General features: G+C 46.4%; 1 protein-coding gene across 1 annotated transcript in view; it reads left to right on the top strand.

The window, feature by feature from the left end:
• The window catches only part of LOC126522379 (uncharacterized), a 91,371-nt gene that overhangs the window by 490 nt on the left and 66,832 nt on the right, over nt 1–24,049 (top strand). The window contains exons 1-6 of the mRNA XM_050171116.3: nt 1–272; nt 12,121–12,188; nt 15,813–15,959; nt 18,027–18,074; nt 21,492–21,638; nt 23,913–23,951. The exon at nt 1–272 is cut by the window's left edge and continues 490 nt beyond it. Coding sequence (XP_050027073.2) covers nt 110–272; nt 12,121–12,188; nt 15,813–15,959; nt 18,027–18,074; nt 21,492–21,638; nt 23,913–23,951 — 612 coding nt within the window. The 5' untranslated portion in view covers nt 1–109. The remainder of the gene's footprint in view (nt 273–12,120; nt 12,189–15,812; nt 15,960–18,026; nt 18,075–21,491; nt 21,639–23,912; nt 23,952–24,049) is intronic.

Here is a 24,049-nt window from a genome sequence, read left to right on the forward strand (position 1 = left end):
AAACGCATAAGGCTTCCGGTTATCGTCACCTGTCCGCAATCGTTTCGGATTTTGTTCCTGGTTTGATGCTTCACAGCTTCTGCAAGAGTTTTGACACCACCAAAGCGACATGATGTTCACGTCTTTTGCGATACTCGCGTTTCTTGCCTCCGCATCTTCTCGGCGTGTCCTGGCAGCCCCACCTAAAAGCAGCAAAGCGGTCGCCAGTGACAGTTATCCGTGCAAGTCAGTATTCGACCCAGCAGTTCCCTTCGGCATGAGGTTCTTTGAACGTAAGGACATATTTATAGCCTTTTAGGTACTTTCAAACCGTGCTTTCATAGAATGTCTTTATAAGCGAGCATTAGCATGCTTGCTTTACACGTAATCACGTGCTGGAATGATCATATAATTAACGGCTCGAAATGAACATGATTGCTTTGACACGTCTTAATAGTTAAAATGTAGTCGGCACTTGCAGGCATTATTATATTCACCGGCTCTGAATTATGTGCGGTTCCTTATGCTAGTGCAGCGACTTAGAACACGTGATTCCTTATTGAGGGAGTGAGGACGCTGTCATTATCGTTATCCGGGGCACCAATCTATAGTGCATGGCCGGGCCCGCCAGGGTATCTGCATTGCCTGTTGGTACTTGGGACATGACAGAGTAAAGGTGCTGCTGTCGACTTGTTTGCTTGAAGCCCGTCTCAGGGAGTTTTCGACGGTCCGTCTGGCTCGGAAGTCACTGCGATGGGATGTAGGCCTTAGAATAGGGTTTGTAAGCGGGTGTTCAGTTGGAAAAGCTGACATGTTCCGACACAGCGCTATAACTAATATATTCAAGAAATCCGTGCTTGTGAGCTCGTTTACTTAGACACAGCAACTAGCCGATGACGCACTAAACGGGCCCTGAAAGACGTTTTAAACGCAGTAAACCAAACAGACATGAGCCACGTAATATGGCACTGCATGCAGCCAGGAATTTACAATATCATTTCAAAAACAGTGATACATGACGTGCTCTCTCACCTCCGCTCAGCAGCGTTGCCCACCAGCAGCTGTTGGCTGATTTCATGATAGTGAGTACATTGTTACTATTACTATTATTGCTAAATTCAAGCTGATCAAGTACAAGAAAATCGCACAGAAAACCCTCACTGAGTTGTCTAAGTATGCGTAAGCATTGCGCCGCTTGTGATCTCCACGCAGCGCGATGTCATTATCAGTGTTTTGAAACTTCATCCGACCAGTACAAACGACAGCGCTGATACGACACGAACTGTTGCGGACGGCGACGCAAGGTGAACTTATGACGCAAGTAAACTACGGCGGTTGGCGGCGCCAGGTGTACTGATCACTTTCCTATCATTATAAGCCGTTATCGCTCTTTAGCGCATTGTCCGTCTACGTCGAACCATTATGAACCGTGATCAAGGGCACACCGGCGGCTGCGTCTCGCGCGGTGGCGAGGGCCGTATCTTGAAAGAGTTCTGCGATCGTGGGCACAGTGGGGCGACTGCTTACAGCTTCGTGTGCTCTATGCTCTCGTCGCGTAGTTCGCGTTAAAGCGAGAAGCAGCACGAAGCTGACTTCGCTCGCTGCTGCGGACCCTATCTTGAAAGCGATCGTCTTACGTGACAGACGAACGAATGGATGGACGGTTTCTTGCGTTGGGTAAGCATAGAAATTTAGTTCATTTATGTTAGTATACTGACATCTAAGGCTTAGTTCTTGCTAGCGTCCCTGAAGCGTTTGGTGAAGTGACTTACTTAGAAGGCGTTAGTGATCATGGGCCCTATAACGTAAAACTATTCCAATGTGTTTTTATTCCAATCTCCTGACGTCAAATTTGCGTAACCACCGACGCATTGTGCGGGGACCCGCAGGGTTGTCTGAATAGACCAATCAAACACTCTCCTCGTTTATAGGAGGTCACTTTTTGCTTAAAAACGAATAACATTGCCTATACTGAGCGCCTTGTCTTATCGAATGGGCTGACAAGAGGCGAGGACCACGCTCAAATGGAGAGGGATTCGATGGGGCCGTGCCAGTGCACTGAAAATTGATAGCCGGATAGAGAGGGTGGTGTATATATATATATATATATTTATATATATATATATATATATATATATATATATATATAAACATGGAGACACCATTGGAAGCGACGGCTCTAACCTAGTACAAAACTCGGCTCGATACGTGGTAACGCGTGAAGTTCGCAGGCTAGACGAAGTGACTGAGATGGTCGCTTTCCCTCAACTAGCGTGTGTTATGAAGATTGATCCATTAGACGCCTCTCATTCCGAATTCGATTGCCGATCTCATGGCTCGTAGGCCTGACACGGCTTAACTTGACTGATGAAGGCACGTAAATTTGATTACTCAAGACTAAGCGTCACTAATAATTAAGCTTGCTCCTGATAGAATAACCTCTGAATCGTAATCAAACGCGGAAGCACGAATGTCAAAATTACTCTTCTTATAAAATGGTATGTTTTATTTCAATATTTATAATAGCTTTTCCTTGATGCCTTAGTGGCCCTGCAAGCGCAAGACGCTATCCGCTAACGCATAGCCCTATTCTAAAGGTTTCCTCTCCTGCGTGCCCCAACGCTAACACCCTCAAAGCTTTTTGGAGGTCCTAATATTTGGGGCGCCCATTATAAAACTCTCTATTGCGTTTAAAGTATGAAGCTTGGAACGGCAGAAAGTTCAACTTGGTAGGGATTCATGTTAGAAAGAAGTTAAGCGTGCCGACAGAGACACAAGGACGGAAATGGACTACACAAACGCCTTTCTGTTGGCCGTTTTCTTCATTATGCCTCCGCATCTGGGCGCCTGACTTTTTTCCTAACAATGTATGAAAGTGGAATATGATCTATCTGAATGACGCGAAGAATTTCATGAACTCATACTTTGTTTACATTGCCCTGCACCAGTATTTTGGTTCAACGATTCCAGCCGCAAGTTAGGGTCAAGAGTGCAAGCGTGAGTTGGTGAAACCCGGCGAATTCCATCGTAGAGGTGTGATGTGGCGAGCAAGAGATTGGAGTGGCTGCCCAGCATCCGTTCTTGAGAGTGGTATATATAAACGCGCTGATGTTTTTGATTATCCGAACGCGCAGCTTCATCTGCGCTGTCTCCAGCGACAATTCTGCAATGGCTCGGCAACCACTGAAATACAATATCGTGTCCTTTCTCGAGCGCGTGATGATGAGAGTGCCTCATTCCGTACACTACCTGCCCGTGTAACCCATGAGGTATAGGGCAAACTGCAGAGTTTGTAGGGATGCTTAGGAAACGCAGGAAATGGCCCAATGGTTTGGTTTAGGGGCAACGTTCACTAAGTTACGTGCTGCAGCACGTAAATGGCGGCACCTTGAAGAGTAATTAAGTGCATGTCCCCTGCCACCTCGACTGTCCCGCCGCGAAGCAACTTTACTGTGCCACGTGCGGTTTGGCGTCGTATTTATCAATGCCTATTCATTCCTAACAGGGATTGCCAGCAGTGCGGCATGCAACTTGTGCGGGTGTGACGAGACTCTAGAACACCTTCTCTGTCACTGCCCATCATTTGACACTCAATTAAGTACTCTGCATGTTAAACTCTGCTAGATAATAGAGCCCTCTCGAACGAAAAGATCCTTGGACCATAGCCTATGCATTTTTTCATGCAAAATACAACAAAAGCCCTTTTGCACTTCGTGAAGGATACTGGATACGAATGCCTGTGACACCGGAGATCCCTCTGTGACTGTCGGTGTGAATGATCGGCTCTAGTATTTTTCTTTTCTCTCCTTATCTATCATTTTGCGTTCATCCTCCCCCAGTATGGCGTAACCAACCGGGCACGCCCTTGGTTAACCTTCCTACCTTTCCCCCTTCGTTTCGCTCTCTCTACGATTCCAATATGGATTCCTTGTCTTGTTTTACACATCGTGGACAAGTTGTGTTATGGGTACCAAGTAGCGGACACATACGCTAAGGCTGCATGTTGTTGTTGTTTACACGTCTTTATTCACATTTTCGCCCTTAAAGGGCTGCGGTGAATTGGCTCGGGAAGTGGCGGGAGTGAGAAGGTAAGAAAAACAGTGGGTGACTTAATTATCTACGTCATGGGGTCTGACGCTTTCGCTGGTACGCGCGAGATGAAGAAGCCTGGTCCCAGTGGCTGGAGCCTCAGGATCATCCAGGAATTCGTACAGTGACCGCCAGAGCTCATTGGCGGTCGCAGCACTGCAGTGTCTCGCTAGCGCCCAGGTCTGTAGGGAGGTTCGTCGCCCTTCCGTTCGGAGCGAAGCGAGGGCCCTTTGCCTGGGGCCAGAATACAGCGGGCAGTCCCAGATTAAGTGTTCGAGGTGCGCCCTGCTGTTGCAGGGGCTGCAGGTAACCACACGCGAACATTCCAGGCCACGAGGGTCCTCCTTTCTGCGAAAACGCTGCACGAGGAAGGGAGTAAGAAGGGTGCCAGTCTGTACCTGCCGGAGCAGAACCTGCTGCCAATGAGTAACAGCCTGGGAGGGAAGGGGAGGAATGTCCATGGGATTGGACGTAGTGAAGAGATAGCTGCGCCGGTGACGCTTGGCTTCGGCTATTGCTTCCATGGGATCGTACCACTGACTGTGTACTGCATGCATTACGTATTTATTATACATGTAAAGCTCACGTGGATTGCAGGGCCGTGCTTACAAAAAAGCACGAACCACTCTTATATTTTTTTTTGTTTTTTACACCCCGCAATATACTGCAAGAGCTGGCAGTGCGTCTATGGCATTGATTCCGCAATTAAACCTAGAAAACACATTCGAAGGCGCTTCGTTCGGCCAGTTGCATGGAAGAAGGAGCAAAAAGAATAACAGCAGTGCCGATGTAGATAGCGTTTCGTCAGCCGGATCCTACGGAGTGTGGGAATTGACTGCGAAGCGTTTGCTTCCCCGCAATGCAGTGCAGCCCATTTTCACCAGGTTATTGCGCTTGGCTAATTGCGACGCTAGAATAGGTGGAGGCGCCACGAGCTCAAAACAGTGGTGCAACTCTGGCTTTCCGCTCGTGACGCACCTCTATCCCTGTACAGCATCACCCGCTCTAGTGGATGCGAAAGGAGAGAGAAAGGTGCTCATGAATTCCATAACTACGTCTAACTCCGCTTATACTTCCAGGATTAGAAAAAAGATGGGCAGCAGCACAATCGTGAGGCAACGTCCTTTAATAGTGAGGTCATTCTATGATTCATTAGGGTAGTGTTTCAAGAACTGTTTAAAAAGACAAGCACTATATCAACTTAGGGAAAACACGGGGAAGGCGGGAGATAGAAATTCCAGACGATGAGCAAAACGAGAACAAAGTAAAAGCGGGCGCCAACGTTTCGACAAGTGGACTCGTCTTTTTCAAGACGACATATGCTTTGTCCCATATGTCACTTGTATCAGTTGGCGATGATAACTTGACATTTAGAAAATCGATTTTATTTTCTTGTCGATAACAGGTTGATAATTATGATAAGCACTAGCTTTCTTTTTTTATATAGCTCCAACTTCCAACTGTCGTTGCGTCAGCGTGACGTCACGTATTTCACTGTATTTTTTCGCATTCAGGCCGCATATCTGATAAGTTCCCTATTTGGCTCTTCTAACACACGATGTAGTCCAGCTTCTTTCGATAAAAAAATGCAGCAAATCAAACGTGCCCTATCGGAATTTACATACAGCAAAGCTTTACGTGAAAGCATAATGCGTGCTGAAACACGGGCTTGTGTTTGGTTAATGTAGGTTCAAAGTGAAACCGTATGGTTTATTGAGGTATTTTATAGAGGGAATACAATGTCTTGTAAACAAAACATGTGCAATATGGTGGTTAATCGCATGTGTTCTTGGGGGTCACTTTGGGATTTTGTCGCTGACATAGTAGCACAAATTTCTGCGCCATTTCATTGGCTTACCCGACCTTCCCTTTAATTAAAGCGCAGATGCGACCGTTCGCCTGGTTGTCAGGCAGCGGAACGCATGCTCAACTTGAAGCTACAGCGCCCAGTGAGGCCATCTCCTCCGGTGCCCTGTCTCCCGTCTCATCGTAGCTATCCGCGTCGCGGCCCCCTCGCCCCCTCCACCAGCAGGCAATGACCCGCAAGCCCAGGCCGACTTCCCCCCTGTACTTTCCACTGCTGTGGGCGAAGTAATCTCAGCGATCGCTCCTAGATGGCGCCGCCGTTCCCGCAGCCGAGTTCTCAACAAACAACCAAGTTCCCAATAGTGGTTCAGAAAGCTTCATGCTGGGAATTCTTTGTGCGTGTGTTTTTAAAAGGCCGGTAGGACATTTTGCAAAATGAGAAAAATAGCTTGTTGGCACAACCCACCACCCCTTTTCAAAGGGGACTGTTTTGCTATTCGGCGAGAACGCATGAGCAGCAGCAGCAGCAGCAGCAGGCGGCAGCCAGGGTCAGCATAAAAGGCGCAGATCGTTCGCAATGAAAGCTTCGTTTTAAAGAACTAGCTAGGCCTGAGTAGGCGCTAGCAAAATCCACGCTGTTATGTCAAGCTGGTGCAAGAAATTGAAGGTGACTCGTGTTTCATATGTGGCTTTTCTTTAGACTTACCAGGCCTCCACTCACAGTAAGGGATGCTTTTTGGTATTGTAATACAGCCTTTTTGCATAATGCTCACAACCCTGTGCTCACATTGAGTTCCCGTCACCATCGTAAAGGATATGCATGCGGGCGAGCGCACAACACACCTATAGTCGGATACAACTCAAGCCTGCAGTGAAAGCCCACCCATGCCCTCATAACCGCCAGCCACTCTTCGTCCACAACGGCGCAAATAGTTCATACTTAAAACTTTTCCTGTTACCTAAATAAGGCGGTAACCACAAAAATAAATTAACAGCGCATAATTTTATACGTTTTCACTCGTCTATTATAGTGGAATGGGGAAAGCCTAATCCTTTATTGAACTGAAAGAAAACGCTTGCTTCGCTGCAACTATTTACTGTCATGTTTCACTTAAATTGGCATTGAAGTCAGTTCAGCTGGCATTGAAGTTGCATGAGTAAAACGGACTAAGCACTGAAATGAACTGTACCGTGGACTTTTGAAGACAACACTGCTGAGACTCCACACACTTTGTCCATGTCTGTTGCGCACCTCATCGCTTCCGCCAATGAAAAAAGACTCCAAGAACAGCAGACGCGCAGGAGGTAGCAAGTACGACGCCATTTTGAAAACGTCACATGACGACGACTTCGTTTGCTTCTGTGATTGGGTGGTGGAGTGTGCCTTGGTTACCAACAGCTGTTTTTCTTAAGTTGTATCCTACTATAGCAAGTTTGTGTGCCGCACGTGGTCTGCTACAGGTTTCATTGAGTTAGCTATAACTGGGGTGCACATGCTCTGACATGAACATAGCGTGTTCTCCACATAACATAGCTATGCGAACGCAGGGTTGGTTTCCTTCAGCGGAATAGGTGGAATATCTTAGGTGGCCGCTTTCCCTCAAGATGGCACCGTTGACTGCTACAAAGTGAAAGCGTCGGCGGGAAGGGGCCTTGACTGCAGCAGGTAGAAGTTTTCCGGAGTCTAACGCCATTACGAATTCCATCAGAGGAAACGACACGAAAAATAATAGCTGCAATCAAGAATTGTGGCATGCAGAGATACCTTGTATACTGGTGCATTAGCGCCGCATAATCGTGATCTAGCACAACCGAAGGGGCCTCGTAAGCAGTAGAATATTCAGCACCATGATCGGGTAGGCTTGTCGCAGCCACCATTACCTGGAATACCATCCTTGGCTGAAGAAATGTGACGGCTCTCACCTAGATGGTCTTAGGCCAATGACGCAGCTAATTATAGCGATGCGCTGAAATTAATTGTTGTGAAAAACGCTGTACGCATTCCTTTGAAGATACAGTGTTACTGACGAGTCAAAGCTGCTGCACTTAACAGTTACAGTGACTGTGAGATACGGACGAAATGTTGGCACAGCCACGAAGCAGTCGTATTCTCAAGTGAAGTTGGTGCATTGAACGCCATACTTAATTTCGCGCACTTAATGCGCACTTTATGGCCAGAACGGTGCACATAGACAAACTGCTTGCATAGCGGCACGCAGCTGTAGGTCGACATGTTGAATTTCGCTGAAGGAACGCTAGAGAAACAACACAAAACATAGTTGCACGCCGTGATGCCAGTAGCCGACGACTACCTGCTTGTGTCTGTCCCTCTCAATGGCGGCCGAAAACCAGTGTTGTCTAACTGTAGCACACGGTGGTCGGCAATATGCAAATCCCCGTGTGGTTATTTACTAATACAGCTCAACATGTTTGTCTCTTTATGCTCGTTTACATCCCTATTATGTTTCTAACGTTCACGCAAACATGCGTGAATATTCTTGCTGTATAAATGGACAGTAGAGGCCAATATTGGCTCCGTACTGACTGTTAGAGTGTGCTTTTTCAACCACTCAATGCTTGTACAATTTTGGCGGTTGCTTTGTTGAAAGGGAATTGTGACTCAAAGGTCCGCACAGTTTTTTCTGCAATTCATGTCTCCCAAGATGAAGGAGGCTTACCTTGAATCTTGTGCCCACGGTATCTGGGGTTATCACTGAATGAATGGACATTTTATTCTGTTATTTAAAATGCGCTCTTGCTTATTGGCTTCACTACTAGTGTAGAGGAATACGTATATCCTAAAGCAAGTTAGTTACGGCACCCGCTAGAGCCGGGAAAGGAAATAGAGAAAGAAGACAGGAAAACCAGGAAAGTTACCTATGGATTTTGTCCTGTTCAACCGTAGAATACTCTTCTACCGCGCAAGAGACGACAGTCGTACGAATGGTCTTGCTCCATGTACTCAGTGCGGATATCTGATGGAATCATTACTGCCTGGTCTACGTGAAAACGTCTCACAAAAATCTCTTATACCTTCTTTCCCAATAACTCGACAGACCTGTATGTTACACTGAAATCTTTGTAAGAAAGCAAGAAAAGGGTTCTGCTCTCTACATTGAAACGGAGGAAGGTATACTTAAGCTATCATTAACAGCCCACTAATCCTAGAAAGCAACAAGCATTGGACAAAAAAGAAGCAAGAGGGGGCATCGGAACGCTCTAGAGTTATGAGTTCTGAACTAATGCATGTCAATGTAAGGAGTTTGCAAAATTATGGGGACATGCTATAAATTCACTTGAAGTGACCTTTACCTTCTTGAGCATTTTAATGTTGACTGAGACTAACATACCCGATGTGCAATGCTCTCTGTTCTTTTATTAGAAGGTTTTCATATTTTTTCCCCAGAAAGATTGGCCTATAGGTGGCGGGATATTGTCATTTGTAAAGAAAAGCATAGGTTTGTAATCTTGAGTGTACAAGTTTTAATGAACCAGAAGTTGTGTCGTTGCCTATTGTCGAGAACGAGGAGGAATTTACTATTTTGTCCGCCTATAGGCAAGCGGTGAAAAAAATGTTTTTTTTTTATGAATTCTGGATATTCTTACAGCACCTTGGTAACAATACTGCTATATTATAAGGTGACTTGAATATTGACATTTCTGTTCCCTACAAATAAGTTGCAACTGATTACCTGACCGTATCAGCAAGTAATGGTTTTGAGAATCACATTCGAGAGCTTACACGCTTTGAAATTATTTGTGATAAGGTAACAATGACCTGCATAGGCCACGCCTCTCCTAGGATCCAGCAAATAAATATGATAGCATGTTAGGTTTAAAAAAAGTTATAGTGGCGTTTCACTTCGTGAACGCGGGTGACACGCAAGCATATGGATGCTATAGCGCACACGACGCTATCGGCCCTCGGTGCGCCTTGAAGACTACGATGTCCGCATCACAGATCGTATTCAAGGCCACGCCACACGCAGCAGCCGCCAGAGTAGAACGCCCCCTTATAAACATTCGCTCATTATCTAAATTACCTAGCATGGTGTCAGCGCGCACAGGGAAACAGCAAGTGTCCGCACTCATTGACCGCGGACACTCGCTGTCAAAACGCTGTATATATAATGAGGGATCGCGGCAGCAGAAGTGAGCGAAGTACCTTCGTGCTTTCTATCGCTTCAACGCAAACTTAGCGCTGAGAACGCAGCGCCAAGTTTGCTGCGAGCTGTCGAGCCGTCGGCCCAGCTAGGCTGCGCTCCCAGGCAGATCGCTTTCAAGATAAAGCGCGCGCGACCGCGTGCGGCCGCAATACAACGCCCCCGTTCCATCCTTCCATGGTGCGATGCGCGCGAAGGAATACGGCGTGCTTCTTCCCCTTGCGCACGCGTGGTGGACGGAGCTCGGAGAAACCTCAATCAGGTGGCAAATGAAGCAGCACGAGGACTTTCTAGCCGTGCTTTTCAAGACCGAGCAACTTACACTTCACCAGGGGAACACAGGGATCGATTATTAACATATAACGAAATCACGAAGCACTACTATTTAAGCAGAAGGGAATACCCATTGCCACACGGTAAGCTTTGCAGAGCACAAGCGGTCACATTACGTTTTCTACAGACAAGAACATACCCAAGTCCAGATTTTATTAACAGGATCTATGCGGAGAGGGAAACTCAAACCAACTGTAATAAGTACAATGGCATCATTACTCTTGATCACATGCTTTGGCAGTGCCCCGCGGTCTTCACAGACTGTGACAAGGAGCAAGAATGGTGGCGGCAAATGCTACACAGTGAATCACTCTCAGACCAATTACGGGTAGTCCAGAAGGCGCGCGATGTGGCTGAAGGGCTCGGCCTGACTGTGCCAACGTGGGAGCGGCCCGCGTCAACCTAGGGTTGACCTTCAGCACATAATAAAGTTCTCCATACAATACCATACGGGATGTCACCAGCGCCGATGTTTGAACGCTAAGTGAAACTCGGAAGCTAACGCTATGTGCGCTAAATCTCCATTTTACGACAAGTGTACTCATTACCGTTGTTGCTACCATGCCAGTTGCTCGCCATGCTTAGCGTGTGTGCCAATAGAGAGTTTTAGCCCAGCGGGTTTACGGCCAGCGGAGCGGAGCGGGCGAGCGGAGACGCGACTGCGCATGCGCACAACACTGAGGCGGCCAGCGGTTTTACGGAGCAGCGTTTACGCCTAATTTACGCCCGCTGGAAAGCACTCCCCAGCGGAGGGTATACGCAGCGCGCGAGCGTGCGTAAGCGCGCGCGGGCGTGTATGGGAAATGCAAGATGGCAGCCGCGAACATGAACGCCGGCAGTTCTGTATCGACGACGGCGACTGCGGCGCTGACCCGTACAATAGTACTCAGTACATTATTAACAAATAATGTAACATGTAATATATCTAATAATGAACATGTAATATATCTTTATTCGACATTTCTCGCATTATAAAAGCAAGCGTAATTCAAATTCATTTCTCAGTAACTCCTATTCGGACCACTAGGTGGGGCAGCAGAGCGCCCCGCTCTTTAGCCCGCTCGAGCGGGTGAGTGATCCGCCGAGCTAAAATTCTTTTTTCGCAAGCCGCTCCGCTGGCGCAACGGTAGAGACCGCGAGCGGAGCGAAACGTAAACCCGCTGAGCTAAAGGTCTCTAATGACTTTCGTGGTCATTAGTGTCTATTTATGGTGCCCGGCCACTTTTTGCTTCAAAGTGAAGGTGAAGGGGAGGAGGGGGGGAGGTATGCGACAATGCGACGACAATGACGGACACAATCGGCGGGTTTTCTGCCCATGATGCGCTGATGGCGACACCATCTGGTAGTCTTACAGCTTCGCGTTACGTCACCGAACACTCCTCTCTCATTGGTGGAAGCGCACACAGCGTCGTGTACGCTTCCACCAATGGAACCACCTTCTGGTGCCTTTCTCTCACTCACCTTCCTGGCGGCGCATCGTGCCAACGGCGTGAAACTGAGCAACGAGCTAAAAAAAGCATTTCAAAGAAGCAAGTGTAATAGTTCTTCATGTCATCATAAAAATCCTGTACGATTCATGAGGAGAAAACAACGTATCATGAAGTAATATCTGCGGCAGTCATGAAATGTACTGTTTTCACATGGGCAATAGTGCCCTGAGATTAAACAGTTGCGTTGTTCTGCACCTTTGATACATGCACATATTCCATCGATTAAGCATTTAAATTGTTTCGTTTCTTCCTTTGTCCAGGTTGGCCGCAAGAGATCCGCGCAAAGCACATGTCCTGTCACAATATAACAACAGAGGAAGCTTTGGAGGTGAGGTCTTCTAACTGACAGCAAATTACAGTAGGACGGTGCTCGTCGATCATAGGCGATATTGATTTGGGTGTCGCTATTTTAGGCCTGCCGTTGCCAAATGCAAGGTACATATATCCTGCATGTCGTCATGCTATTCAGCCTAATGCCCCTGTCGAACGGGCAAGTTAAGTGCAGTTATGGAGAGTGTCACTCAGTTTAAGTGCACTTTGCCAAATCTAAGCGTCGCCACTGGAGTGAACTTGGCGAGGGGTGTACTCCAGTCGGAGTGCGTTCACGGAACGCACTTTGCTGGCCAAGTGCGTAGCCTTGCCGCCAACGGTTTAAATGCTACAAAATGTAATGCATAAAAAAGGGACGCTGAAGTTCATTATATTCCTTGAACAGCGTTTAATGAAATATTCAGAACAGAACTCGCTCATATTACGTTTTGGCAGGATCAAATGCCGTCTCCTCGCACGCCACCCTGTTGCTCTGGATTGGCTACGCATTCGTCTTGGCCGACATTGACTTTCAACACTCTTATAATAAAAATATTCGCGTTTTTTTTTTTCTTGAGAACATATAGATCACGGTTCTTTTATTTATAATACAATGCAAAACAATTACTTCTTAGATGTTTTTTTTTTTTTCATTTAACCTACATCTCCAAAAAACGCGCCCTTAGTCCGTCGCCACTTTTTTGTTTTTATTTTTTACTTCTTCACTGCGAGTGCGCTCTGTTTTCCTGTTAATAACCACGTAGCCTGAAGTGTCACCAAAGTCCTGAAGTGCACTTAACTAAGTGCAATTAAGGGCGCTTAAGTGCATTTAACTTACCCGCTTGACGGGGGTACACGAGAAACATGGCCTGTTAAATTCCCCGGAAACATTAATACCGGCGCGGACACTTTCATGCAGTTTGAACGCACAGCATAAAACAACGCTCTCACAAAGACGCCTTCGCGATACACGCGAAGCTTCACGCGGCACCACAGTATCTGGTCATCTAAATAAACTAGACCAAAATAAGTAGACGCTCATCAAGCAGCCTCTCTAGAACGGCTATCAAAGTTTGCTAGATTTAGGTGAACAAGGTTGCGCTAGAGCTGCAGATTGTATCAGATATTCAATTTCACTTTAGAATTTTTCAAAAAAAGAATAAAACTGATTGTATTTATGGTTTACTTCTCACACAGAGGAACTAAGTACAGTTGATGGCAGGCAGAAGAAAGCAAGAAACAGCTGCGTGACAACCAGTTCGCCTTATTACAACTTCGGCAGAATGGATGGCGTGCGACTAACAACAGAATAGGAACACTCAAATGGCCGCGCCTGCACTAAAAAATGGAGGATGAAAAGAACTAGGAGGTAGGGCAACGGTGATGTAATTGAAACCAGAAAAAGATGGCCCGACCCGCGATCATGTCACGCTAAGTTTTAGTGTCTTCCACCACCGCATTACCCACGCTAAACGCTAGATATTTCGAGGAGACAACGGGCGCGACGGTAATGTGTGGTTGCACCCCTCACGTGTTGCGACAAAGACGATGAATCTGTACACCGCGATAAACGACCGAAGTTGCACGAGCGTAATGGGAGAAAGTTGGCACAGAGTGATAGGCAAAGTGCGCATCGATTGCTCACATACAAGTGCGCATCGATTAAAATCTACCGGGAGCCGAACACACCAAGCCGAGTCTGCTAAGCGCCGTGTCCAATGCTGGGCCGGCTTTTTGACGGAGAAAACGTTAAAGGGATGAATGCATGGTGACTTGGCTTGCGAAGGCTGGCTGCGTGACGTAATTTCTCCTTACTAGTTTATTTCCTTACGGCGTACCTGTAAGAATGCAGGCCCCAAAATTATGGCATCTTTGTCTGCCGGATGGTTTAGGTAATATACTTTGACAGCCTATAGCTTTGACTTTGCCATTTCTTTCACAACAGTAATTTTGACTTACTGGCACGACCATTGCGTACGGTGTACGACAGATCTGAAGCCAAATAACATACTTTTCAAACAAGTTGCAGCATCGGTAATGCTTAAAATCACGTGATTTTTTTTTTCAGGACTCCGGATTGAAAATTGGGCGTCACACGTTTCTTAAATTTTTGAGATTTTATTGAACTACTAAAAGAACCTGCCAGCGTAACTCAGCTGGCTTTGCTCGGCATGACCTAGCTTCTACAAATGCAGCAGCACAAGCGTGCAGCAGATTGTTTTGGGCATGTAGCGTTCTGCTGCTGAGTACAAGAACGTTACGTCTATTCCTTGCACCGCCATTTGCATGCCAATCGCGGCAGGTTTCTGGAGCACTAGTTTTGGAGAAATGCTCGCAGTTTACACCAAAAAGCGTAAATTCAATTGCAGCTGTCTGCTAGAACGTGCATAATAGCCCGCAGGCAAACGTAGGATGTAAAGTCTCGGGAATGGGTTATTATAGTACGAATAAGAATTTAGGGAGGGGGGGGGGGCTTAAAAACGTTTACTTTCGTGGACAGCATATGAACTTTAACAAAGCATTTCTGAAGGCAGCCCTCCTATAATGCGGACAGGAGTTGCAACCACAGTACTTCAAACTTTATGCTTTGCGCATTCAGATACGACAAAGGCTCTCTGTCCATCCAGGGTATTTCAGCTAACCTGTGCCAAAGATATGCATGCGCTGCCAGAATGCAGCCGATTTAGTACTCTTCACTGTCCTCTCTAGTAATCTAGGTACTTTTGCTGTGAGCGTAAGCATCTGAATACCAAACGCTTATTAAGCAAAATATTGGATTAAACCTAAAACCTTGAATGGCGATGATGTAGACGCAATCGAAAAATATATAATGGATTTTTTTCTCTGAAAATAACTGCTGTGTTTCTTTCATTTTCTGTGGGTCGAAAAAGAAGCATTAGAGACCTCAAATTGTACCACTTGAGTAGGCGCTTGCATGCTGCGACATTTTTTTCCATGTCATAGCTATCGAATGAATTATATGTGCTGAACGCAGACCAACCGTATGAATAGCCGCAAGCGAAAATGTTGACAAAGCTCCAAGGATTCTTATGTGCTCTTTATCGGTATATCCCACGGCTTCATTTGCTCCTCCAGTTCAGGAGACAACAAACTTTTGAAAAATTTAAAAAGAAGCCTAGTCCGTTGTCTTCGGTTCAGCTAGGATGTTTACAATTTACACATACATCTTCTCTACGCGCTACAAACAGGGTGTCTCGAACGCAAAAATGCATGCAGCAGGATGTCATTAAAATCCATCAGAAAACATTTTGCGACCAATCGCCCTCGGCGTCTGTACTAGAATGCACTGGCGTGAAGTAGTACTTCTGGGGCGACTCGTCAACGCAAAAATCACCGAGGGGCATCCCTGCAAGCCTTCCGATGTCGCACGGTTCTGGAAGTTATGGCTGTTGAAGCTAACTATTGTCTATAGTTAAGGGGCAGCACCATGCTTCCCTTGTTGGCCAGTTACTCCATGCGGTCGTACTCCGGGGACTCGAGGAAAAACTTCGACTAGAGGTCGGTTTCAGAACATGGGGGTTAATTTCTGTTGACCTCTTCGTGCATTGCCCGCTCTATTCTTTCGAGATTATATTTTCTATTGCCCAAGGCTGACCTAACCTGCACTAACCACTGCGTCCAGCGAGACCGGTCGTACGACGCGCAGAAGGCCAAGTGCATGGCCGCCGTGCTGCCTTCGGTGGAGGCGTCGAAGCGCGAGAAGGAGGCCTGCCGCATCGTCGTCGAGGCCACCAATATGAGCAGCGCCGCCTTCTGGACCGTGACGCAGGTGAAGAGTGGGCCATTTCTTTCTTTTTCTTGACGTCCACAAAATTGTGCACGCCAAGTTAGCGCAACAAAGCCAGGCAAAGGCAATGATGGAAGTAATGATGTTTCAAACTTGTCGCACACTTCGAAAGACACGTCTGATTGGCCGCCCTTTGCAACAGCAAACTTGAATAATATCTACATAATGCTCTTGTGCAAGGGGTTGGAAAGGAGAGGACGGGGTGTTTTCTCTCCATTACACTACGTCGCCATCTAGTGGGTCCACTAGACATTGTATTATGCCAGGCACATTTTTCAAGTAGCTAGACTAGTGCATTTCAGGTATGCTAGCCACGACATGGTTGATGTCCTCATAGCTGATGTTCATGCAAGAAGTTCACGATGTATGGAATCAACATTTCGTAAACTTGACAAAACTCCAAGTTCCTCGTCGGTTATGTGGTACGTTGTTGATCATCTGAAGGCACAAGAATTTTGGCGAAACTGCATTCTCAATACACAGTATCAAAAGTCGCTCGAAAGCGTTGTGCTACGAGTATTTAATACAGGGCCCGAAAGTTTGAGTTCAGAAAATAGTGTGAGAGAACGCCGGTGACATGGTGATGAGTAGCGGAAGGCAGGTTGCTAGACATGCCAATGAAATGCGTATGGGTACATTGAGTGCGTTCAGAGATAACGCGAGATTATGATATTCAATCTGTAATTGAAAGCAAGATACTTTAGAACATCTGTTCAATCCCTTTGCATAGCACATATTGAGAACAGCGTCAGCTGAGAGCGATCACCTCAACGTCCGCAAGGACTTCCATCTGTTATGCAACTTTTCCCGCCACAGTCTTAATTATTAACAGCCTAATTGTTTCAACAGACAGGCTTTCAGCGAATCCCCAGAGCCCATAAAATACGCTCTTGGGTCGTACATACGTATTTATGCTATGACTCTAATTGCTCAAAACTTGCCCACGTATGCCCGAAATGGTATCCGTTACAGACAAGGACTAGGGAAGTTTCTTGCAGAGGGTGCTTCGCAACTGACGTTGTAAAGGTATATTTCTACCGGTCGTGAAATGAGACATTGTGAAGAATCACGAACCCACAAAATGCAAGAATTTCGTAGCATAGAAGACTAAACGTAATCAAAGGTAGCGCAAAATTCAATTAGGTTAGAGAATGAACAGACAAAAGATGCGCGTGGAGGTGAAAGTGTGGTCTGATATTTCAAGGGCCTTAACCTATTGGATAACAGACAAGTACAAATTCATTGCAGAAGTACTTGCATCGCACAGGGCTAGGCGGATGCCCCTTTTTGTCGTCCCTTTTTGTTCGTTTTTTTCGTACTACTACATGCATTGCGTCAAACCAACGAATAAAAAAAGAAAAAGATGAAGAAATTTGACATGCCTGGTAGAAATTATAAACACAGCATTCAGGTATGCAGCGGCATCGCATACCATGCATCGTTAAAAAACGATAAATATGGAGTGCAGACCACAGTGGCGCTTTAGTGGTACAGTGCTGCCGTTTTCAGCCTTCGGTGGTGGCGTAAAGGCAGTTGGTGACAAAGAGATTGGGCACACAACGCATATAAAGGAAGGTAATTAAATCTGAATCCTCTTTTCGCTCGTCCATAGCGTATCATAACGGTATCGATTATTATTACCCTCCCGCGTTACTTCAGCACTACAACTCACCTCTAACAATGTCTAAAATACCGTTTTTAATTAGTCATCGCACTTGCGATGACCAATATATGTTTATTAAACACGTGGCTAAATGAACAGTACTGTCTTGAACATTGTCGGAAAGAAAAAATGCAGGTAAATCTACATTTATAGGGCGCCCATTGTCGGTAATATAATGAGCTTGCCTGCCACAATTCTGCAACAGTATAGAAGTGGCTGACATCACGCACTAAGTATGTGCGTATAGGAAAATAACATACAGGCGATCATATATGAGTGCTGTGTTCAATTGCGGAAAATGAACTGCGGGCTCCCTGTAGATATGTACCATACAGCGAGCGTCAAGCATGGGACATCATTCTAGAATACACGTAATTATCTTTCAGGTGCGAAGGTGCATAGCGGACAGCGTAATGTTTCCAGACGCCGATGAGGTAAGCCAACGTTTCCAATAAAAGACATATAAAAAAAGGAAAGGCAGGCAGGCTAACCAAGGTGTCGCCCGGTCGACTGCCCTACACGTAGAGAAACCGAAAGTTCAATGAAAAAGCACAGTCCCCGCCGTTGTCTCATTTAAGCGCGGCTTTTCTGTGTCATCTGCGACGGAAGACTGCTCAGCAGATATTATGTATTAAGGTATGGGCTTATTACCGACTGCTACATCACGAATGTGAAGAAAAAATTGGCAGGGGCTTAGCTCGGCTACGCCAGGATAGACGTAGCGAAAGCAAAGGCATTGCATGGTTAGCCTTGGTTAATCTTGATCGCAAGTCCAGGTTAGTCTGGTTGTCTAGCTATGTTGCGGCGTTTAGCCAGTCGTTCGGCGCGCTGTTCGTCTGTTTCCTGGGCGATTCGTTTCCTGTTCATCTCGTTCCGATGTCAACTCCAGGCCTGCTCCTGCTTATCAGAATTGTCGCCGTCCACACAGCCACATCAACTGTGGTTGCGGCACACGTGAGCTCTCCTTTTCAATCCTCCGACATGTTATCAGGCATGCGACGCAGCTGGCGAAGCGAGCGGAGGCGAACGCAACGAAGAGGAACGCGGATTGAGGAGGAATGCGATTTGACGTCATGTGCTTCCTCGGAGCACGGCCATGGGGAAATCGCAAGTTCGCGGCCAGTAAAGCTTTCGCTTTAAAAAATTCACCGACCATTACGATGCTCCCTAATGCGAATTTTGAGCGGAACTCTACATGTTTCTCCATTTCGTGATATATTGGCTGGCGCGGGCAGCTGTCTCGTGCTGCACGTGGCAAATGGTGCGATGTGGGGCACCACTGCGTCGCTAGTCTGGAGATCGCGTAAGGCAGCGCGTGGATGGCGCGCAGGCGCGATTCACAGCAGTCGCTGCAGACAGACTTCCAAGACGACGCGGGCTACTCTGGCGCTATCTCGTAGACAACGTCGCCGCACTACGCTTTGCTTCCCACGCTTTCGCTATGCTCTCCTCCTCCGCTTTCCTCCTCGCGTCTGTTGTTCCTCGCTTTGCTCCACGTTCGCTCTTTCATCCTCCTCTGTGCTCGTTCGCCCGGTTACGCCGACGCCGACCCTCGCCGCAGGAACGGGTACCTAGGAGGTGCGCTCTGCAAACATTTTAGTGGTACGGTTAGATGCTGAAAGCAGCGTCTCCGTAAGTTTGACAAATTTACCATGCCCCTATTTGGTGGGGAAGAAACTGTTGGTATTTGACTAAACAAGTAGAGATGAAGATGTAGCTTCATGTGGTGGGCTTGCACGCTGATGCTGCATGTCGGATTTATGTGACATCTCACGATATTCAAAAATGTCTTCGTCATTGTTTTTTGCCGCCTGTGACAACAGAATATTCTCGATCAAATTATTGCAAATTTTCTGTGATAGGGCCACAAATATGACTGAACCACTTTCATGAAGTTCCCATAATTCGGTTGAAGATTTTGCGTAATCGCTTCCAGCACGGATAAGCGCACAAATGCTGGGCACTGAGACGTGCATTTCTTCGAATCAAACCCTCCCCAAACCCGACGCCTAATATCGGCGCGCCTTCGATGTCAGGAGCATTTGCGCAACGGCTCTACGGATGGTCGCTACGAATGAAAGACGTGAATTCAAACCTTGTACAAACGAAACCGAATTTTGCAATATCTTCCGTCAAATGAAGTGCTATGAATTGTCGGACACAAATTCAAGGAGTTGAGAATGCGCTGAAATTCCCGAGAAAAAAAAAAAAACGATATGAGCTTTACGTTTCTTCCAATTTAATGAAATTGAGGAGGAAATGTAGGTGAAATGAGTGAGGGTATATCCAGAATATTTCGTGTGATGGGCGCTGTATACCTGGTAAGAAGGGTTGCTGCTCACATGCAGGAATACACGACGTACTCGGCGCCTCGGCATTATAAGTGCGATAAGTGTGCACGGTGGCAAAAATTGTGGATATTGTAATTCAGAATAAAGATTAGTTATTTGCAATTGTGTTTAATGTGTGTTTTTATTTAGCAAGTTCTCGACTTTAAAAAAATTCCCATGCTTAACCTCGTTCGCTGTAAAACAACATTTTGGTCACCAGCCTTGCTCTGCTCTACGTATTCACTGCAAAGCTTAACGTGACGCAGCAAAGACGCCCTTACGGATCAGCCCCGGGGAGATACAGCGGTCACCTGAGAGGCTGTAATAGCTCGATCTTCACGAGCGCCAGAAGCCCCACGCGAGGAGATTCGAGCATGGCGATACTTAAGGGCTTATTGAAGCACGAAGGCACAATGACAAAGAGGGCACACAGGCACAGGACACCGGAGCTTACGTCCCTGGCGATACTTGTGCCGGTGACTTGTTAGCTCGTACGCGATATACTGAGGAAGTTAGGCTCAAGGACACGCCAAGAGGTTTATTTACATCGGGACCTCCTATGTAAATACATAGAAACGGGGAAATCGTTTATTGCGGAATCCACAGCGTTGAATTTGATTATGCGTGCTTGCTTTTGAAAAGTCAAGCTTAAGTTCTGCTAACTGCAAAAAACAGATTTCTTTTTTTTTCTGGGGGGGGGGGGGGGGGGGAGGCTCTTAGCTTATATTGCTAATTTTTTTTTATTATCGCCATATTTAAACAAAAATTATAGCATTTAGTTTGAATTACGTAACTCAGCTAGACGACAAAGATGATTTCACAATTCTGTACCTGCATTTATAGAAACATCTAAAGCGCACAAGAATGAGGTATCATTAACTGTCCCAAAATATATTCTTAACTTTCGCATAAGACTTTAGCCAAACCGTCGTAAGCAGTGCAACAATTTCGCGTAATCAGCAAGCTTCTATATCAAGTTTGTGCCCTTAAGCTTCTCTAACAAATGTAGTTTTCCGCGCAGAGGTACCGATGTGTAAGTTTCGCTGCCTTTCTTCCTCTTGTTTTATTATTCACTCGCCGGCAATTTTTTTTAAATACTGTCGATCGCATCGAAGCGAATCTTGTAAAAGAAATGCTGGTTTTAAATCGAAATTCCGCTTCCTACAGTCCGCAGAACTTAGAATCTTATTTTAAAGGCAACGAATTTCATTCAAATTGCTTCTGCGGTTTTCCATCGAGGAGAGCGCTATCATACCCATTTTTCTCTTCCCCAGTACAGGGTAGCCAACCGGAGATAGCCTCTGCTTAACCTCCCTGCCTTTCCTTCGAATTTATTACTCTTCGGCGTTTCAGGCGTATTTGAATAGGAAAATTATAATTGTGCCCGAAGTAAAGCTTCCTCTTCAGGCCAATTCAAAGCTCGTAACTGCTTTTTGCGGCTTAATATGAGGAAAGTCTTCCCATGTCCAAAAAAATTAAACTGAGGTAAAGCATTAGGTAGAGGTGCTTTGGAACTTGCAGGAGCAGCTTGACCTGGAGTCAAAGCATGCGCTGTGCCTCCGCGAGGCGCTCCCAGACACGCCGGAGGCCGACAGGGCCGACGCATTTCGCCGAGCCGCCAAGGAGGCCAACGCCCTCACGAGACGACACACTGACCTCAGGCAGAAGGTGAGCGTTTGAAAAGGATTGTCTTCAACCACACTTCACTCTTTGAAAGCGTTTATATCGATAAGCTTTGCCGTTTGAAAAGAAAACCGCATTAAACAAGCCAGTGAAATGCGATGACAAGTTAAAGTAATGATACAGAAGATTAAAAAAAATACACTCTCTAGCGGATGGTAATAACTGGCTGTCGGTGTCATTGTTTTTGTGCTATCTGCTATGAGGAGTGGAGATGTCGTGCTGGTTCAGCAGAGCCCAGACTTTGCAAGACATTGCAGACGTCCATGCACAAGATTGTCATTCCGGATTCATGAAATACTGTTTTTCCTCACTTGAGTAATATGCAAATTGGCGCAACTCGGAGCACCAACCGCAAAGGCTATTGTGCCAACATCTATTTTCTTTTCGCGTTTCGACTTAAAAACGTGAATAGGTTTAACTCGGGCAACGGATAGTGAGGTCTAAGGTGGCGTAATATCTTAATTCCTTCTTGTAGATGACAGTTTTGTTACCGTCACTCAAAACAATAAATTTCCGCTGCAATCTTCAGTGCGGTTCCTCGCCAACTCTTACTTTCACTTCTGACAGAGGCCCTTCTGTAATAATCAACGTAGTCTGGACCTTAGTTGTCTATACCACTATAGCTAAGGCCGTCGATTAAACTAAACTACGCCACCATGGCTTTCATTATAGACCTTGTAGTCATTGTTGTGAAGCCATATATATGTATATCTAAAGGCGTCGTTCGCACTGAACTTGCGGTGGACGTAAGGGCAGTGGACTCCTTGCAACGTGTTTCGTATTGTGAGACTCATCGTGACAGCGTTTTTGTACAACGAGCTTGTACGCATTTAATAACACACACGCGCGCACACACACACACACATGTGCAAACGCGTGCATGCAGCTGCCTCTGCTTACCCTGCAACGAAAACAAAAACTTTGTGTAAGGTCCCTTGTGCATGTGATGGGCAGAATGCGGCTTGTTTCGATACGAGTGCGCACTTTTTCCTCCTTATTTAGCAGACGTAGACAGATGAGGGAAGACAGACGCGGAACGCGGACTACAGAAACGACATGAGCAGGCAAGGTTATCGTTTCTGCCATCTCAATTCTCAGTGGTGCACTGAAATGCTGGTCCAGAAACACGCACCACCTAGCCTAACAACGTGCTTTATTAGGCCGTCATACTGTTCTTTAATTTTCGTGCAGACATCGATGGTTTCAAATGCAGACCTCTTGGGTATTGCCGACAACCGTGTACGCAAGTTTTATTCCCAACAACAAGCGGCCGAGCGTAAGGACGCGCGTAGAAAGTTTGTTGGCTGCGCGCAGGGTGTTTACCGCATAACATAGCCCTGCGAATTCAAGTTTGGTCCCCAGCAACGTGATAGGCGAAATGTGTGGGCGTGCTCCCGCGTCGCACCACGAGGGCATCGTTTACTGCTACAAAGAGAAAGTGCCGACGGAGGGCCTCGACCGCAAGAGCTACAAAATTTTTCGAATCTTGCGTCATTACGGATTCCATCAGATAAAACTACACGAAAATAAAGAGGCGCCGAGTAGTATTTGTGTTCGTGCAGCATTCCTGCGCGCTCGTGATCCAGCAAGGTGAAGTGGCTTCGCAAATGCTCGAGCATTCGGCCACATCATCGGATCAGCTTTATCGGCAACCTCTGTCCGGCACATCATCCTCGGCTCAACAAAAGAGGCGCTTCTCGCCTACGCGGTTTTAGACGAGTGACTCCCCTCATTAGGACGGCTAGCTTATTAGTGTAAAAAACGCTATACGCATTTCTTTAAATATGTGGTGAATGAAATTCGATGTTACAATTACTCTTAAATAGGCACGAACAGTCGGCGCGGTTGTGACGCCGCCGAGTTCACAAGTGAAGTCTTCGCATTGAACACCGTAATGAATTTTGAGCATTAATGTAACCTTACGACCGTAATTGTGCGCGCAGCCACACTGATTTCATAACGGAACGCAGCTGTTGGTAGACATGTAAAATTTCAGTAGCAACGTTGAAGAAACAGCAAAATATACACAAGCAGGTGGCGGTCTAGAGGACCGACTACCAGAGCCCGCACGCGTCCACTCCTCGCTATGAAGGCTGAAAACCAACGTCGCCTGACCGCAACACAGGGTTGTCGGCATTATGCAAGTCCCTCATTCATACACCACAACTAGCGCAGCTTTCCACAGTGCAAGACAATTGCCCGCCCCAGTCAAGATTTGCATAAAACAGTGAATGACAACTTCGTCTTATTTTGTTCCAGTTGGAAACCTGCATGCACGAATACCTGCTGCACATAGAGGCAAGTGAATACTTCTACAGCTCTTTTATGCGTTGCATATTGCAATCACTCAGTTCAGCCCTTGGGCACGGCCGCGCAGCCACCATTGGGGGTATGAG

Source organism: Dermacentor andersoni, chromosome 6 (genome assembly GCF_023375885.2).
Source record: "Dermacentor andersoni chromosome 6, qqDerAnde1_hic_scaffold, whole genome shotgun sequence".
Classification (NCBI taxonomy): Eukaryota; Metazoa; Arthropoda; class Arachnida; order Ixodida; family Ixodidae; genus Dermacentor; species Dermacentor andersoni.